General features: G+C 37.4%; 3 protein-coding genes across 3 annotated transcripts; all 3 read left to right on the top strand.

Moving 5' to 3' along the window:
- The first annotated feature begins 619 nt into the window (after positions 1-619).
- Positions 620-4,682, top strand: LOC117315007 (BTB/POZ domain-containing protein 6-like). Its single transcript, XM_033869128.1, has 3 exons — positions 620-671; positions 990-1,248; positions 3,264-4,682. The coding sequence occupies exons 2-3, from the start codon at positions 995-997 to the stop codon at positions 4,300-4,302; spliced, it is 1,293 nt and encodes a 430-aa protein (XP_033725019.1). The 5' UTR covers positions 620-671; positions 990-994; the 3' UTR covers positions 4,303-4,682.
- Positions 4,683-8,760: 4,078 nt separating this feature from the next.
- On the top strand, positions 8,761-12,171 carry LOC117315966 (BTB/POZ domain-containing protein 6-like). The gene is made up of 3 exons (XM_033870408.1): positions 8,761-9,324; positions 9,998-10,266; positions 10,398-12,171. The coding sequence occupies exons 2-3, from the start codon at positions 10,004-10,006 to the stop codon at positions 11,038-11,040; spliced, it is 906 nt and encodes a 301-aa protein (XP_033726299.1). The 5' UTR covers positions 8,761-9,324; positions 9,998-10,003; the 3' UTR covers positions 11,041-12,171.
- A 1,170-nt stretch (positions 12,172-13,341) lies between these two features.
- Positions 13,342-14,619, top strand: LOC117315256 (zinc finger MYM-type protein 3-like). Its single transcript, XM_033869403.1, has one exon. It carries the CDS (start codon positions 13,342-13,344, stop codon positions 14,617-14,619), a length of 1,278 nt encoding a protein of 425 aa, XP_033725294.1.
- Positions 14,620-17,288: the final 2,669 nt, after the last annotated feature.

The following is a 17,288-nucleotide window of genomic DNA, read 5'->3' as shown; positions in this document are numbered from 1 at the left end:
AATACGAAGGTAGTAAACTAACATGAACTCAATCTCTACAATAATCGGCGTTTTAATCAAGTCATCCAAGTTGATTTTCATGTATAGTTTCCTCTAATTTCATAGAAAATAGTCAAAATATAATATCTAAGATATCAATTTTTCTCGCTCCTGCTTCAGGATGGACGGCATGTAATTGTAGACTCGACGTGTGAATCAGGTCCTTTCAGGTTGAACTCTCCAGTATAGGTTTGTTCATTCTACACTCTGTACCGACAGATAGCCTATAAACACGACTGATAAATACTGATATCAGAAACATGTCGGCGCATAAATGGGACGTCCTGATGATTAAAGTAGTTAGAACTTCCTAGCGTCTTTTTCTGTCGTGTTTAGCAAAGTAATTCAATGTCTTGTTAATGTTTGATCCCTATCAGTTTTCAGTGTATACTTTTATTTTGATAAAAAGAAAAAAAATACAAAAAGTGAGTATTGGGTAGATTTGGCCATACCTCAAAGAGCTGGTACATATGCGATAACTACCGTGTATTTTCAGTTGCATTCCCCGTAGTATTAACATGATTACACATATATTAAAATAGGGTACTATCAGGTATTGTAAGGTGACCTTTGCACCCGCAATATCATAAGACTGTATGACGGCGTTAGGGACACGTCCCCTTTACGAGCAGGTAAGTGCATTTTAACGCTAAATTTATATTTAAACCATATACATCATATTTCGAATTCTGCCCCAATATGGCAATTTCGGAAAATTGGACAATGCAAGATAGGGTCGAGGCCAGGTGCATCCCCAACATTTCTGTAATGGCCGATCAAGACCTATTCGATGAATTTATGTAATGAAGACACCTTGTTACAGAGGTAAAATAGGAAAATCTAAACAATATTATAGTCATTTTGAATATTGAACTAGCTTTGGGATCAAAACTGACCGTCCTGGCTATATGTACATGGTCCTTAGATATAAATATCTGATTGAATTTCAGATAAAATGGCCTCTGTTGTTGAGCTTGACTGGCAGTGTAACAGAACCTTGGTTCAATGTCTTGATTATATGTTGACTTCCGGTCTGGCTTGTGACGTCACATTCCTGGTTGGAGAAGGCAAGGCCCGGCTTTCTGCCCACAGAACTATTCTAGTGGCTAGAAGTCCAGTATTCTACGCCATGTTGGAAGGCAGACTAGCAGAGAGAGGGGAGATAATTATTCCGGATATATCGCAGGAATCATTTTCACTTTTATTAAGGTATTAACGTTTCCCTTTTTGTAGACTCCGAATGAGAACAATGGAAAAAGGGGGTCATCTATATAGGAAAGTTGCTTTTGATTTTTTTAACTAGTCATTTAATATACCAAAATATTTCTCTGGTCATGCAGTTTCATCAATAATTTGATATAGATTGTGACAGTGTGGAGTTAATTTGTGATTAGATGTAGCAGCGAACAATCATAGGTCACACAAATAACCAAACTTGAACAATAGCCACTGCCGTTGTTCTCGCACGTGTCTGTGGCACGCATTAGGAACATTTGTTTTACCAAATTTGACTCTATATTTGCATAAACACTGGTTCTATTTTAAGCTTGAAATACAAATGGCGGTTGTGAATAATATTACAAAAATGTGGCATAAAGGGAGGCATTGCAGTTCATAAAAATGCTCTTATTAGATAATATTAAGTCTTCTGATCAAAGCCAGACAGATGTCTTCAAGAATGACAAATAGTTAAACAGCATCCTTAATGTAAAACTAATTAAGCGGTTGAAAAGGTTTTCCTAGAACAGTCTTATTGCCATGTTCAGACCTATTAATAGCGTCTTATAAGATTTTTTTATGTTTGAAATACCTCCCTTTGTGCCATATTTGAATAATTCACAACTGCTATTTGCAATTTATGTAATTCCATGGTTACCGGCCCTTGAATTTATAAGTATGATGATATAATTATATTCCTATATGTATATGTATTTCTATTGTACAATTGTATAAGTTCATTTGTCACCAACGAGGGCGTTATGTAAGCCTTTCTATTTTCATTTCGACTAGCTCGATTCCAAAATGTCTGGGATCGGATTCAAAATTAGTAATAGTGTGACAGGTCTATTCTTTTTGGGTCATCCACAAAGTTCCATGGAATTCCACCAACACGTGAGCATTTTATATAAATACCGGCGGGCTACAACACCCCACACTTCGGTCAGAACCATAATATTAGTCTAGTAGATCGTTAGTCGAAGAGGCCTGGGGTTACCCTCAGGGGACAGGAGAGAGAGATGGGGGGGGGGGGGGGGGATAAAAGAGAGAGATAGGGGGTAGAGAGCTAATATACAATCACCGAGGAATAAAAGAACCACTATACGATCACAAAGGGTTAAAGAACCCGTTACAGTTACTTCTACGTCTTCAGCTTCTTCCTTCAATACCTGAGGGTCAAATCAGATCAAAGAAATTTTACTATTGTGTGTTATAGACACTTGTGGGAATAACAACATACCTATTATTTTTAAAATATATGTGATACATATAAGCTGAATGTTGAAATTAAGAAAAGAAAAGAAAAAGAAGCAAAAACATACCAACGGCATGGCCCGAAGTTAGCCATGATACATACTAACAATTGATCATGCTACATTGACCGTGAAAGGTATGGGGTCCCACCATATGTGGGGTTTCTCCAACATTTAATCTCCTCGAACGCTACCATCCGGGCCAACAGCAGGTGGTGTAACTTGTTACGCAATTGATATAAAATAAATAAGATTAACATTGCCTAATAAGATTTTTACTGACGTCATACAATAAGCGAGTTCCCCTCATGTCTGACACTCTTCTGTTATCTTCCAAAGAAATGCCTCATCCTGGTGACATGTCGGGTTTTTTTTCTTGACACGAGTCAAACAGTTAGTCGTGTCCTCACCACACGCATGCATGTCGCACGCGCGGGAGGCCGTCCTTAAATGACCTTAGCTGTTTATAGGGCGTTAAGCAAACCAAACCAAACCAAACCAACCTTTCCAAGTTGCAATGCTATATTCCAGGGGTGCAGATAACTAAAATTATTGTTACCACTGGAGTATCGAGAATGGCACAATACCAATAGTGTGGGTCAACAGGTAAGCTACAAACTGTTTACTGTTTCAAAAACAGTTTAATGTGACAGACAACCTGGCCTGCTCTTATGTGCTACATACACGTACAAAAACCTCTACAATAGTAATACATGTTGGCAATGATGGTAATATAGGTATTTATATTTACAGGTATGTGTATACAGACGATATCAAGTTAACTATCGCCAATGTGACGCCAGTCTTATCAGCTGCTCGGAAATACTGCGTAGATCAACTGGTGAAAAAGTGCGAGGAATTCCTTCAGACCAACATCAATGCAGAAAATGTGTGTTTGATGCTGGAGAATTCCCATATGTTTATGGAGGAAAATTTAAGACAAAATTGTTTTCAAATAATTCACGATTCAAGCGAGAAAATACTACAAACTACGGACTTTACAGAGCTGTGTTGCGCATGCGTGAAGAGCATCACGGAATCTGACGACCTAGCAGTGGATGAGAGTTTGGTGTACGAGGCGGTGATTCGGTGGTCGGAAGCGGAGTGTGGGCGTCAGGGTCTGGAGGTGACTGACATTAACAGACGGGAAGTAATAGGGGACATCCTCTATACTGTCAGATTCCCAATCATGGATACAAAGTATTTTGCACGAGAAATATCATTCCGAGATATCTTAACGACAAAAGAAATATCGAATATATACAGGTACGATAAAGACAACATGTTTAACTTGTGTAAGTTTAGTGTGTCGAGAAGACACAAGAGGAAACCAAAAGAAGGCGAGTTCGAATCTGTAACACGGTTTGGACGGACCCGGCGAGCTAGACGACATATATGGAACTCTACGTATGGAAGTGATTCTATTGCGTTCCGGTCCAACGAAGATGTGTACCTCCACGGAATTCTTACTTACGGAGCACAAGACGGCTGTGAGGAGATCGTGATAGGCGTTTACAATGAGAAAGGGGATACACTTTACAGGGGAAGTCACTCTCTCTCACACAAAACGTACTGTCAAGTGGTGTTTGATGACGTCATCAGTGTATGTCGGGGTGAAACTATTGACGTGGTGCTCCATGGCGGTGTACACGCTACAGCGTATGGCCTGGACGGCAAATGTACTGTCCAGTTTCAGGATGTTATTATAACTTTTTTAGATAGCACATCACATCCCTGTGTAAGCACGAACGCGACCCAAGGACAAATACCGGGATTATTGTTGTCGTTATAGACATTAATACTACCGCGCGTGTGTACGAACGCGACCCAAGGACAAATACCGGGATTATTGTTGTCGTTATAGACATTAATACTACCGCGCGTGTGTACGAACGCGACCCAAGGACAAATACCGGGATTATTGTTGTCGTTATAGACATTAATACTACCGCGCGTGTGTACGAACACGACCCAAGGACAAATACCTGGATTATTGTTGTCGTTATAGACATTAATACTACCGCGCGTGTGTACGAACGCGACCTAAGGACAAATACCGGGATTATTGTTGTCGTTTTAGACATTAACAGACCTACAATCGGAAGTAGACCCGACCAGGCTCCAGTTTCTTAACTCTCCCATAAGGAAATATAATGAAATCTTAAGAAAGTTTTATTTACTTATATTTATCTTTTGCTTTAGTACAAGTTAGTTGTCGTATGCACAATCACGTGGTACCTTCTAATTTGTATACAATGTGTGAGCCTATTTTATTGGCTATTCCCCATCCCTATTTTATTGGCTATTCCCCATCCCTATTTTAGCTCAGTAATCCATTGTTGCCGTTTCCGTTCTTTACGTTTATATAATTGCCAAATAAGTATTAGATATTAAATGCATTTCGTTCCCACGAAAAATAGATTTACTCTGTTTATAAGCCAGAAAGCTAGCATTCTTTGATCTTGGCCTAACTTCTAAAATCCGATTTTGTCTGTTTATAGCCATGATATCATGTCACTTTGTTGGAAGTGCATTCCAATATTGTTTAAGATAACTTTTAATTACACTTTTTGGCAATGCTACATCGACGGCTGTCTTAAGTGTGCTCACTATACTGACACAATATGCCTCGATGTCAGTTATGCTGATATATACTGATAAAATATCATCTCATTCATTAAGAACTCATTCTGAGAAATTGTATTAAGTTTTACAACCTTTGTATCTTTCACCTTTGTCCAGTTACATTTAAGATGTTCTGGCACTGTGGCATAGGGTGCAGCGACAGGTAACGATAAAGATCTTATTGCGAATCATCGTCATCCAATATTCCACAGTAATTTACCAGATTTTCTATACTGTTCTAAAAATTGATCAATTGTGGAAGAGTTTCCTGTTGTTGGATAGAAAGTATACCTCGGACCAATATATTTAGCCTGTATATCCAAGCTATCAGATTGGCGCGATCCAGGAAGAACTGGAATACAGAAGACCTCTCATTCATTTCAAAGGTGCATCTATGCCCTCTGATTTTAACGTTTAGGTCCCCAATAACGGCAACCCTTCCTTTCATGGAATATACTTCGACCACTGACTCAAGTAGATCCGTGTGCTCAATGGAGACATCAATCGGTCTGGAAGAGGAAGGCATATAAACTGAAGACAGTACAAATATTTTTTATTTGGAGTTTGAATATCCGCGCCCACTATCCTAGGACTATCAACATTTATATCCTTAATAATAAACTTGTTAGATTAACAAAGAATCATAACGCCATCCCCTATGTTACATTTGTATAGGTAAGGGTCAATTTCGTACACGGGTTTAACTCTAATGTTTAAGCGTATAAAAATGACAGATTTAATTCTCTAATCCAGTCTTCAGTTATTCCACAAATGTCACGGCACAAGATGCTGGGAAATGTTCCAGTATAATGCCCGTATCCGATATTACAGTACTGTACTGTCGATTATCCAGAACACTACCATTTCTTTCACCAGCAGTGCCCGTCCTGTTAGCGGAGTGTCCATATTCGTACGAAGTACAGGGATACTGACATACATGCCAAGAATGTTCGTACTCATAGGTGAATTTGATATGCCGGAGCCGTTTTTGTTGGTCGTAATTGCACACGTTTCGTGTGTCTGGTGAGCTAGTTCTGTGGCTGTGTCAAGCGCACTAAATCTATTTTGCGTTTTCACCGTACTCTTTTGTTCACTGGTATTGACGAAGCCCATGTGTTTTTTGTTGTTGTTCAGTGTTGCTTTTGAACTTGTCAAACTGTTTCTTGAGCGCAACAACTGGCGATACACACGTTTTATGGACTCGCGAGTTTCGTCCATTTATAATTCATACAATTTGATGTGATTTGTCACCTTTCCAGGGCCTCTTTTGCACTCGCAATACCGTTTAATTAACATCCGCCATTGTGGGACTCTTTATTACTCTCAACATTTCTGCTCGGATAGTTATTATTTCCCTTTCATGTCTCTGAATATGTCTTTTTGACGTGTAGCAGGTTTATTACCAAGTAACTTGGATATTTTCTACATATTATCCTAAATACAACTATAAACATACCAGCAATGCAACGTCGCCCGGGCGTGCAACACTGAGTAACAATTTTTTTAGTGGTTATCAGACCACTACGTAACTATCTACACTATTCATAGAAGGATTCATAATGCTACTAGTAACACCACCGCAATATATATTATATAGAGGATATTGAATGGTTTCCCGTTTGATATAACATATATTTCAAGACTATGACAGAATATCGATATTTTCACGAGAAGCAAAGCACGAGTGAAAAAATATCGAAATATTCTGTCATATGAGTGAATTATATGTTATATTTAACGGGAAACCATTCAATTTTCTTTTTAATGCAATAAATTTACTAAAAACAAGAAAGTTCAGAGAATTAATAGTGTCAAAAAAAGTGTGTGAATTCATGACTTCATCCCTTTGTGACGTTACTCCATGTCAACTTGATGGCGCCATTTTTAAAGTTTTCTGCTGTTATCGGAGAATCTGTGCATGAATAACTAACGTCAAGTTAGCATTTTGTCAAAAAACTAGTCTGAATATTTTAGAAATACAGCAAATAACCAATTTATCTATCTTCGCTTCAATTTGAAAAATCGGCAAGTTTCATTAAGGTGAATACAACGGTTCGCTCTAATTGGTCAAAAACGAAAAACTTGTATTTTCACTGGAAAATCTTATATTTTCACTGCTTATCGCTGCAGTGAAAATGTAAGTTTTATTGCATAAAGCGTTTAATTTTTCTTAACTATAATCATAATGTATATTATGTACCATTGCACGGCCAAAATGACTATTGCACGGTCACGTGCGAACTATTGAACACCCGTGAAGGTTCGGGATTTAATCCTACCCTTTCAAGCGTCTAAGTCAACAAGCATATGAGTGTCTGTGCAATAGTCCAGAATATTTTATCCTCGGTACAAGTAAGGGGAACAGATTTTGCATAAATAGTGACTCTGAACCCCCAAGGAGCCACAGGGAGGGGGGGGGGGGGGGGGGGGCAATAGGGGAAATAGAGGTAATACCTTTAAATCGCTGCTAGCTATGAATGGATTTTAACCTAATTTGGTCAGAAATATTCTTGGGGGAAGGGGAATAGATTTTGCATTAATGACGATTCTGACCCCCAATGGGCCGGAGAGGCGGGTTCAAATAGGGGAAATAGAGGTAATTCCTTAAAATCGCTACTTGTAATAGAGTTATGAATGGATTTGAGCTAATTTGGTCAAAATATCCATGGGGAAAGGGGAATAGATTTTGCTGTCACCCTCCATCCCATAACCATGTAAAGCATCGCTGGACGTTAAGGGATAAACACAATTCTGATGATAACATAGGCCCAAGGGTCTTTCCCCTCCCTAAGGGACTTAAGTTTCTTTAAACACAATCATGTTGTAAAAACAATCCCTGGGGTCTTTTCACACCCTTAGAGAATCTGGACTTCGTTATTCCTTTAAAGAAGTTGGGATTTCCACACTATAAATATATATAGCATTGTTCAAGATTGACAAATAAAGCTATGTATTAACGAATTGAACATGAACATTATTTTGACATTTAGTCAAATCCAACCAGGTGAGCGATACAGGCTCAATGGGCCTCTTGTCTCCGGGTACTCCGTCTTTCCTCCACCTCTAAAAACAAGGCATGTCCTTATATGACCCTGGCTGTTAATATGATGTAAACAACATAAACCAAACTTAACCAAACCTCACACTGTTTCCTATGTGCATATATAATATTACATGGTAAAATCCATATCACATGCCATATCAGCTTGAAGACCCAATATCAGACCGAGGGCTTTACCATGTTTTATTCCGTTTATCATATACTTCAATACTGAAAGTAATTACGTCAACACCAAAAGTTCAACCCAGCATACTTTTTATTAAACAAAATATGTTTTTAATTGGATGACATGTCTTTGTTGCTTTTATTATATAATACAATAAACTATATGTAAGGACATGTACAGAGCAATGAAATGGAAACCACAACAAACAATTTACAAATTACTTATTAAAATGTATGACACTCAAGTACAAAAGTGATGTTTTGCTTCAACTACATATATACAAATACATTTGTATGTATATTAACCAGATTTACCAAGTGACAGGTTGCCTACACCGATAAACATGTTAATTTACTTGTTAAAAATAACAACTGTTCAATCATATGCTCATTGTACATGTTCAATCAGAATCAGAATCTATTACAAAAACCCTTTTCCTTTTGGTTCCAATGTTAATGATGGCAATGTCATTAATGGTTGCACCAGAGAACATGCTGCTACCCGCTGAGTTGTGCGCGTCTCTAATGTAAACACTGTCGTCTGCTGCGTGTTACACCCTAGAGGCGTTTCGAACTTAAACAGTAAAGAGGAGTTCCGAAAATCGTGATATGCATTTTCCGACCAGCGGTCCGATACGTGATGTGCATTTTCCGACCGGCGGTCTGATATTGGCCACGTGAATTTAACCGTATTACACAGGGCGGGAATGCAGTATTTAGTAGGAAGTATATGATAAATGTTTATATTATGTAATTATACGGTATATACCTTCCAGTGTTACTTGATCCTCTCTCTACGAAATCAGAAATCAGAATGAATACTCGTCAAGTACCACGTGATTAAAGATATCTGTTAATGGGAAGGAACATTAAAGCTTCTGCCAGACCAGGTCTCGTTCTACTTTCGTTTTCCGTAACATCTTTGAATACAAGCGGTCCAGTTTGAACAGCCCAGAAAGAGTGGTATGTATATTGATATACTAAAATGTTAACTTATGCATGGAAATATTGTCGGAATGATATCTTTATGTAAAGTAGAAATCTATATCCGGCTTATAACAAATCAGGACAATTCGTCGTCAGTCATTTCATCCGGAAGTGTTTTACACCATAATTATAAATATAAGTGGCTTCTAACTTTCTTTTAAATAATTTGTTAGTCACAATCATTATATAATGAATAACATGTTATTTTTGTTAACATTCCACACAAGTAAACTTTTCTACACACACGTGTAACGTGACTGTGCGAACTTGAAATATAACCGTACCATTATAACAGGTGTTTTACGAGGAATGTAAAAAGACAAACCCTCGTCAAACATTACACATGAATCGGGGAAAATACAAGCCCTCAATTGACATTACACCACGAGTGTTTTAACAGGGGAGGTGGACAGGCCGGCAAATGTAGTTCGATAGCAGATTAATGATTATTGTGGAACGATAACAAGTGTTTAATGTGTATAGCCAGATTATTGGTGAAAGTTAATAAAATATACCTAATACAAAGTACTATGTAGATCGGAGACTGTAAGACTACAGGTGGGTAAAGTATGTTCATAAGATATGATACGCGATCAGACTACAGGTTACCCATTGTCACTTGGACATATGATATGTTTTCTATTTTTAGACTGAAATGGCAACCCAGGAAAACCAATCGGAACAAGACTGGCAGATTGGGAAATCATTGATCCAATGTCTGGATTACCTCTTCACCTCTGGTCTAGCTTGTGATGTGACGTTCCTGGTTGGAGAAGAAAAGGAGAAGATTTCTGCTCATAAAAGTATTCTTCTCAGCAGAAGTCCCGTGTTTTTTGCCATGCTGGAGGGGGACCTAGCAGAGAAAGGGTTTATTACCGTTCCGGATATTTCATCACAAGCGTTTTCGATGTTTTTGAGGTGAAGATCTTTTGTGTTGATTTGGTCAACATTTTTTTTCTAATTCGTTGTCTATGAAATTATCACAAGATATCTGTATAAGGTTTGGATTTATTTCTGTAACCAAATATCTGTTTTTTTTTCAATTTCAGATATCTTTACACAGACGAAATAAAACTGACTGTTGATGTCGTCACTCCAGTGCTCTCGGCCGCCAGAAAATATATGGTGGATCATCTAGTCACGAAGTGTGAAACTTTCCTCAAGAATTCCCTCTCTATTGAAAACGCATGCGTTTTGTTGGAACAGGCCCATACCTTCACTGAAGAGAATCTAATAAAAGATTGTCTAAGTTTTATTTCGAGTTCAGCGGACACCGTTTTACAGTTATCTAGTTTCACTGACTTGTGTGGCGCATGCGTAATGAGCATCACAGAATCTGACGACCTGGCGGAAGATGAGAGCGATGTGTACGAGGCGGTGATTCGCTGGTCAGAGGCAGAATGTAGACGTCAGGGTCTAAAGGAGACGGACACAAACAGACGCGAAGTATTGGGGGACATCCTCTATACTGTCAGGTTCCCCATCATGGATCACGCGTACTTCAGACGGAATGTCGTCGTCACTGATATCCTCTCAGCCAACGAGACACGAGATATCATCCGCTGTCATGAAGATTTTGCACGATTTTCATGTAAATTCAATAAGAATAAACGGCCATTAAAACAAATACGTGTCCAAAACAAAGAGTCTGAAGGTGAATATATAGAAAATTATGTTCAATATCAATACTAAAGTAAGAATAGTTAGATTTTGAGCTTAACTGACAAAAACTAAGTAATAAACTCTTATCAATTTTATCATATTATGAATCATCAGGGATACAAAAAGTAAAAAGAATATTTGAGGAATGTAGCTAATACAGATATTCAACAATCAAGATACAAGTATACATTTGCTAAACAGAACAATATTTTATAAACTTCTTTTATAAAAATCATGTCATATTCGTGAAACGAAATTGTATACTTCCCCGACAAGAATCAATTAAAGAATATACAAGTATGATCTTTATTTACAAAAATACTCACTAAAACTCCCTCCGGAACTAGCCAAAACATTTTGTAAATTCAGATCATATAATACTAAGTTACCAATTTAAAGTGGTAGGTGTGATTATATCAGAAATATTATAACCTAATACACGTTTCTGATAATATACCACGTGGAAAAGTTGTATTTTTTGTAATATATTCAAGAAAATTTGGCCAAGAATTCCGCTATCTGTTTTACTGCGCCAAACCAATATTCAATAGTAGACGAAAATGTGATAAATCATTATGAAAGGCCAAATACATTCAAATTTCATACATTATTCAATTATGCAACAAAATATCAATTGTTAACAGAAATAAAGACATACTTAATTTTCAAAACCAATGTTCATTCTGTTTCACCAGGTATCATTGTCACCAATTTGTTGTATACACTTTAATGGTTTATGCAAAATTAAACAATTGAGTTGATCCTAAATCCCTTTATTTAAATAGGTGCATGTACAGGTAAGAAATTTAATCTCTAGATAATGAGTCACCAAACTTGGGGTGTTTTTTTGTTTACTTTTATATGCACAGCAAAATATAGGAACAAAACGTAAGCTATAAAATACTTCTTTGATACCAACAACTTTAAAAAAGCGCTTTGAGTATTAATTCAAATGTCATTCCCTTGCCACCTCGTGGCCTCCTTTGTTTGAGTAACCTTGCTACGACCTTCACCTATTTTTTCCCTTTTTATGGTTGTGTATTTAGTGCATCCTATAATTGTATTTTCCTTTCCCGTACTTTTAAGGTAGACTCAATGGATCTTTTTAATACTTGGGAAATAATAATATAGTAGCGTAATATATTGATTACTGTATTCTTCTGTATTATGTGCATATAGATCTTTATTATTTCATTAAAAATCATTATTTTATGAAATATAAAATGTTTGTATTCATTTATTGTTTTGTCACACCAAGTTATCTCATATGTATATAATTAATTTTTCTTTGTTTTCATGGTAAATACTCAAATGTGATTGGTCGAAAAATTCTTTTCATTCTTCTATGAAAGAAATTCCGAGAATGGCGCGAAAAATGTGACGTCACAATACGACAATTGAGGTTGCGTATTGATTTGAGAAAAAGAATCCCATTTAAACCAGTAAAATTGTATATAAAACATCTTTTGAATTAGAAAATCATTTTCAAAAATTAATTATAAGCGTTGATGTCAATTTTTTTTTAGTTTCATCGGGGTATGAAACAAATTTTGTTTGCAAACTGTATGAATCCGCGTAGCGGATTCTTACAGAAGTTTGCAAACAAAATTTGTTTCATACCCCGATGAAACTATATAAAAATTGACATCAATGCTTAAATACATTAGAAAGCCAGGGTCAGTTATGCCATTGCCGATATCTGTACATAGAAACACGGTTTAGTCGAACCACCGGATAAGTCGAAGACTTTACTTTGTCCCGTCAACTTCGACTTGTTCGTGTTTTACTGTATATGATATCGATACAGAGAGTATAAAGAACAGATATACAGATGTATTTTAAAATTACAAGAACAAATTATATCTGGATCTACATAATCTCATCGTGGTATTTAAACCATAACGTTATTTAAGTATATCTTAGCCTACTATATCACATACCTGTTGTATTTACCTTCTAGCCGGAACTATTTTTTTATGGAAATCCCCTTGTCATTGGACACGTAACATATCCGGGTATTTCATTGGTAAATACTTTTGGATTTGTTTACAATGGCATTTACTGGCAATTTTGACATCTTGCATGATCTGCTGATGGATTCAGACATAAGTGATGAATCCAGTATTCATGAAGCTGGAGGTATGTGTAATGAAATGGTAATATCCGGGAATGGAATGGGGCCCATTTCACATTCATCAACCATCGCACCGTGCGCCCCCCCTCCCTCCTGACCCCATCCCTGAGGCTGAACCCCATGTTTCATCTGAAATAGACGACGTGATTCCATCCTGTACGTATACTTCCGGTGTCTCCGATTTGAGAAATTATATAATGAGTAAAAGAAATGAAAATACTGTTAAGAAAACTGAGGGATGTATTAAAAGATTTCAAGAGTGGATTCAGTCTCCTCCTAGGTATGACAGCAGGGACGTTCTTCAGATTCTGCCATTTGAACTAGATACATACATTGGTGGTTTTTTGCTTTCTCTTCAGAAGAATGATGGTTCTAATTATAAACCTGATACCCTAACAAGCTTCCACAGGGGCATCAACCGCTGTCTGAGGGAAAATGGTTATCTTGTCAACATTCTAACCTCAGATTTGTTCAGCACAAGTCGACAGGTACTTCAATCTCGACGGAAAGAGTTAAAACAGAAAGGGCTTGGGAACCGACCCAATAAAGCGCAACCTGTCAGTGAAAATGAGGAGGAAATATTGTGGGAATGCGGTCAGCATGCTTTGCTGAACACAGTATGGTTCAATAACACTAAACGTTTGGGGTTCGGGGGATGTTATGAGAACAGACAATTGAAATGGGGAGACATAGAATTAAAAACAGATGAAAATGGGTCAGAATACCTAGAATTTAACGAAATAACAACAAAAACAAGAGGCGGAAACAGTACTCACGTAAGATCATTTAATCCGAAACAGTTTCAAAATCCTGAAATTAAGTGGCGATGTCCAATCGAAGCCTACAAATTGTACGCCAAGCACCGTCCTCAGGCCATGAATACACCGGAGTCTCCATTTTATATCGCTGTCAATCAGAACAGCACTGGTGGAAAGTGGTTCAAAAACGAGCCAGTTAGAAGAAACAAACTCGGTGTAATGATGAAAACAATGGCAAGTAACGCCGGTCTTACTGGGAAAAAAACAAACCAATCCTTGAGAAAAACACTGTGTACAAAACTCATCCATTCCGGCGTTGCTCCTACGACTATTATGCAAGTATCTGGTCACAAAAACGTAAATAGTGTAATTAACTATGCCGTAGCTTCCTTAAACCAACAACGTGAAATGTGCGAAACTCTTCAAAACGTGAAGAAGTCTGCTATATCTTCCAGTGTAACATCCACAGTATCACGTAGGCCAATGGCGGAAACATCACACAGTCAAAACCTACCAGCCGTCACAACTTGTCCCCGTGAGAAAGAGGTGCAAAATCTTGCGACGGGAATGTTTTCTGGTGCAAATATCCGTGGAGGAACTTTCAATATCTCCTTTCAAATATCATCCCAGTCAAAAAATACCACATCTCACAGCATGTCACCTCCTCGTAAGTACAGACGCATAGCACAGCTACCCGACTCCGATTCTGATGACTGAAGTTACACCGTGGGAAATTTTGAGTTTTTGTGTGTCAGTGACGTAATGCTGCGATATTGCGAGTTGGGAGAATCTACTTATACTTTTTGTGAACGTTTCTTATTTAATTTAACCATTTAGTGTTGCCAATCGTTTAAAATAGTAATTGTTACCACAAAACGTATTAGAAATGTGTGTGTATCTTGTGGATTATTTGTTTTACCAGTTAAATATCACAGAGAAAGTATATGACAAAAATCTGCTCTGTTTTTTTTTCTCTACATGACTTGCGGGTGAAGTACCGGTGACGGGTGTTGCTAAAACAGGTTCAAACCGGTTTCTGAAAGACGAGGCGAACTGAAAAGTTCCCGATATTTGCGAAAACCATAAGTGTTAATAAATTTTAAAGTTTGACCTCTACAAAATACTAAAGGTATGTGATCAAAGCAAGACCACACATTTGTGTTTTTCTAACGAATCAGAAAGCATGAGTTTATTGCAACGCGCACGAGTGAATATATACGTCCGCGCAATAAACGAGTGTGTAGTCTTGCATATATATCACCATGCCTTTCCAAGTAGATCTCGATATTTCCTCCTCGAGTTCTTACAGCTTTTTACTATGTCTTAAGGAAAATTTCAAAATACAAATGATTACAAGCAAACACAGACTTTATATCCTTCGCTTTCCTGACATATTGTAGGTAAACATTTTTGAGGTTAGGTGTAAACCTGGGTGTAATATTATAGCTCGACTGATCGATGCATTCTGTTGAGCCGTGATGTATTGCTTGACAATCGAAGAACAAAGTAATACCTTATTCAGAAGTTAGATGTTTACAGTAAAGTAAACTATCTTGAAAGATCTTCTCGTCTGCCATTATCAAAACCTGTCACAAATTTGTTTGAGCCCTTAATGTATTGAATCCTTGAAGACTTTCGGAAAAATTATTTGGATATTATAAGTATTTGTTTTATGTACACTCTTCTGAGATAAATAAATACGTGTATTTCTAGATTTGCAAGCGCTTCATGTTGAGTTTTCTGATGTTTGCGGTGTTCTTGTGGCAACGTTTTAATTCTTAAAGCCACGTGCTCCGAAATAAATGTTTACATTTCAAGCTCTTTACAGTTTTCAGACTTAATATATACCTAATAAAAATCATCGCGTGTCAAAAACTGGAGGGAACTTTGTATCTATAAAAGTGTTCCAAAATGATAACTGGGTCAGACAGGCCAAGTTTCTATGCGAAATAGTCCAATAATGCAACGGACGGGTAATCAGTCTATACAAAATGGCAGAACGCCGAATGCGTGAGCCTGCCGAAACACAGACATAATCTGCCAAAAAGAAACGTAAAAGGGACTACAATCGGCAAAATCCTAGTATTCCTGTTCGTTTGAACAAGGCGAGAAAAGAAAAGGGAATAGACTCGAATTCCGATTTTGCCGGACGTCTATTGGATTGCTGGTTACCTCTGAACATTGTCAACTTCACCGATCTAAATTTTATCGATGTTTTGTTGTATGCACATTGCTACATTTAAAATTAATTATTTAGATGTATGTTTGTTTATTTTGTTAAGATCTTATGCGAATTTTCTGTTGATATGTTTAAATCAAAGTATTGCTAGGCAAAGTGTTCATGTATACTCGATATGTAAACAACGATCATGTGTGTAGTTAATGTGCAGAGCCCGTTTTATAGCCTCGTTCTCGGCTCCGTGAGTAATCCCGCGGTAAAAATAAATGCGGCGAGGTTTTTTATACACTGATGTGTCAAGGACTCCCCCGGTCAAGTGTCCAGGCCAGTGGTCCTTATAATGTAAGCAGAGCGTGAATGAGCATATTGGATTGCCATGAATACATGTGTGCAACTACAATGTTGAGTTATTTGGGAATATGTGGCTTTATGAAAAGTAACACCGGTTGGGAATATAAACCTGAAATAGTCCTTTTGAAATTATCAAATATATCCATTAACTTCAAGTTGATGAAATTTATGGGGCTGTCAGCCTACGATTCTATATCTAAACAAATAATATCTACCCCCGCTTTGATTTCCACAGCTTTCGTTTTAACACCCGGAACTGGACTAAATACCGGTGGACAGGTAATTCAAATAGAGCGCCCTTCGGTTCCTAGAGTTAGGAGGTTCCGGGTTAGAGTCCCCGTCTGGTCATTGTATACTGTCTTTCCTGACACACTAACATCACAACTGAGACCTAGAAGCAGGACAACAACTGTACGAAGTTTTATATCCATTATTTGTAACTTACTTTATCTGTAAGTGAATCCTTATTTACAGGTCTTCCTGCTAAATTGTTTACCTTGGTATACAGGTTTGATTCTGTTAACATCGCAATGATTAAGCGTGAATCACGTTAAATATCTCATGAACATCTTCAATGTATGAAATGGTAAGATGATGATGATGGTATCAGATTTCGATAAGGTGACTGGCCGTGAAAGAAAGGTTCGTCATCGACATTATATAAAGAGGTCTATAAATATAAACAACCGATTAAAAACGACCTTTCAAGAAGTTCCGAAAAGGGGATTTAGTGTAGGCGTTCACATAAAGGTTCTAGTGCGTGAACTTAGACTTTCGCACTTGATAAAAGAAATCATAAAAGGAAATCCTTAAGATAATTAGCATATGTCTCTATTTTACGTCAGTATATTTCATT

This window comes from Pecten maximus, chromosome 17 (assembly GCF_902652985.1).
Source record: "Pecten maximus chromosome 17, xPecMax1.1, whole genome shotgun sequence".
NCBI lineage: Eukaryota > Metazoa > Mollusca > Bivalvia > Pectinida > Pectinidae > Pecten > Pecten maximus.
Note: the sequence above shows the minus strand (reverse complement) of the source record. Positions and strands in the feature narration are given on the sequence as shown.

Bases quoted from the DNA above. Each gene is read 5' to 3' on its own strand.
- LOC117315007 (XM_033869128.1), top strand. From the start codon at position 995: ATGGCCTCTGTTGTTGAGCTTGACTGGCAGTGTAACAGAACCTTGGTT. The intron at 1,249-3,263 runs GTATTAACGTTT...TTATATTTACAG, and splicing joins TCATTTTCACTTTTATTAAG to GTATGTGTATACAGACGATA.
- LOC117315256 (XM_033869403.1), top strand. From the start codon at position 13,342: ATGAGTAAAAGAAATGAAAATACTGTTAAGAAAACTGAGGGATGTATT.
- LOC117315966 (XM_033870408.1), top strand. From the start codon at position 10,004: ATGGCAACCCAGGAAAACCAATCGGAACAAGACTGGCAGATTGGGAAA. The intron at 10,267-10,397 runs GTGAAGATCTTT...TTTCAATTTCAG, and splicing joins GCGTTTTCGATGTTTTTGAG to ATATCTTTACACAGACGAAA.